Genomic DNA, 1,584 nt, shown 5'->3' with positions numbered 1-1,584 from the left:
GTGTATGCGTGTGTGTGTGTGCTAGCGTGACTTTTTCCCCTCTCACCTTCCAAGAGTTCCCTCATCCCGAGCGCCCCTTTGCTAACAAGTGTCCTTTACAGGATCGAAGCGGGGAACGGCATCAAGTGGCAAGAGATAGGCGCGGTGGCTTCTAAGAGCGGCCAGTATACGTGAGTTGATCTTGTAACATAGCATGTCTGAGCATTTAGTATAGTATTTAGCATCAATCATTCAGTATATTATTAGCATCAATCATTTAGCATAGTATTAGCATCAATCATTTAGTATAGTATTAGCATTAAGCATTTAATATCAATTAGTATATATAAGACTGACGTAACAGGTAGTATCTGATCTTAGAAGTGTATAATAGCTTATTAGTCGTACTTTTTCTTACAAAAAATGGAACAGTAGGAAATGCAATCAAACCAGAGTGTGTAAATACCTGTTCTTCAAAATTGCAAATGCTCTTTTTCTATCTAGATTCACGCACCCCGACGGCACCCCGCACATCCTCTCGTACACCGCGGGCGTGGGCGGCTTCCACCCAGTGTCCGACCTCCTCCCGACGCCCCATCCTCTCGAACCTTGGCATATCGAACAGGTAATAGGGTATAACGCACTCCATTTCGAGCTGCACATGTCGTACACACACACACACACACACACACATAAACATAGACACACACACAAAATAACAACATAGATACACACACATAAACATAGACACACACACAAAAACAACATAGATACACACACATAAACATAGACACACACACAAAATAACAACATAGATACACACACATAAACATAGACACACACACAAAAACAACATAGATACACACACATAAACATAGACACACACACAAAAACAACATAGATGCACACACATAAACATAGACACAAAAAAACAACAACAACATAGATACACACACACACAAACATAGACACGCACATAAACATAGACACACATACACATAAACATGTACACACACGTACATAAGTATAGACACACACGCACACATAAACATAGACACACACACACACACACACACACACACACACACACACACACACACACACATATATATATATATATATATATATATATATATATATATATATATATATATATATATATATATATATATATAAACACACCAGCGAAAAGCTTATTATTGACACTGTATGTGTATATTTCAGATCCGCTTTGCTGAGAGTCAACGAGCGGCCGCGGCGACGACTCAAGTTTAAGTTAAACGGAAGCATAAGACGGCCGGTCGTCTTCTGTTGTTGAAATTCAGATGTTTTTTTTATCAGTGTTGTCCTGTCTTGTTGATGTGAAATAAAATGTGTGAAGTTAATACACTGTTTCCTGTAATCCCCGCTTTTGAAAATGAGAGACAGCGTGAGGTCAGCCTTACCTGTTTTCACTGTGCTCAATAGAGTAATAGAGTAATATATATATATATATATATATATATATATATATATATATATATATATATATATATATATAATTTTTATTTTTTTATTTTTATTTTTATTTTTTTTACTACATACATTTTATTATTAGTAATAGCT

General features: G+C 36.2%; 1 protein-coding gene across 1 annotated transcript in view; it reads left to right on the top strand.

Moving 5' to 3' along the window:
- Positions 1-1,364, top strand: part of LOC113811134 (cuticle protein AM1199) — a 2,274-nt gene extending 910 nt beyond the window's left edge. Inside the window, exons 3-5 of the mRNA XM_027362806.2 lie at positions 102-170; positions 484-604; positions 1,204-1,364. Of these exons, the coding sequence (XP_027218607.1) occupies positions 102-170; positions 484-604; positions 1,204-1,254 (241 nt within the window). The 3' untranslated portion in view covers positions 1,255-1,364. The remainder of the gene's footprint in view (positions 1-101; positions 171-483; positions 605-1,203) is intronic.
- The last annotated feature ends 220 nt before the right edge of the window (positions 1,365-1,584 follow it).

The sequence above is a fragment of the Penaeus vannamei genome, chromosome 16, assembly GCF_042767895.1.
Source record: "Penaeus vannamei isolate JL-2024 chromosome 16, ASM4276789v1, whole genome shotgun sequence".
NCBI classification, from domain to species: domain Eukaryota; kingdom Metazoa; phylum Arthropoda; class Malacostraca; order Decapoda; family Penaeidae; genus Penaeus; species Penaeus vannamei.
Note: the sequence above shows the minus strand (reverse complement) of the source record. Positions and strands in the feature narration are given on the sequence as shown.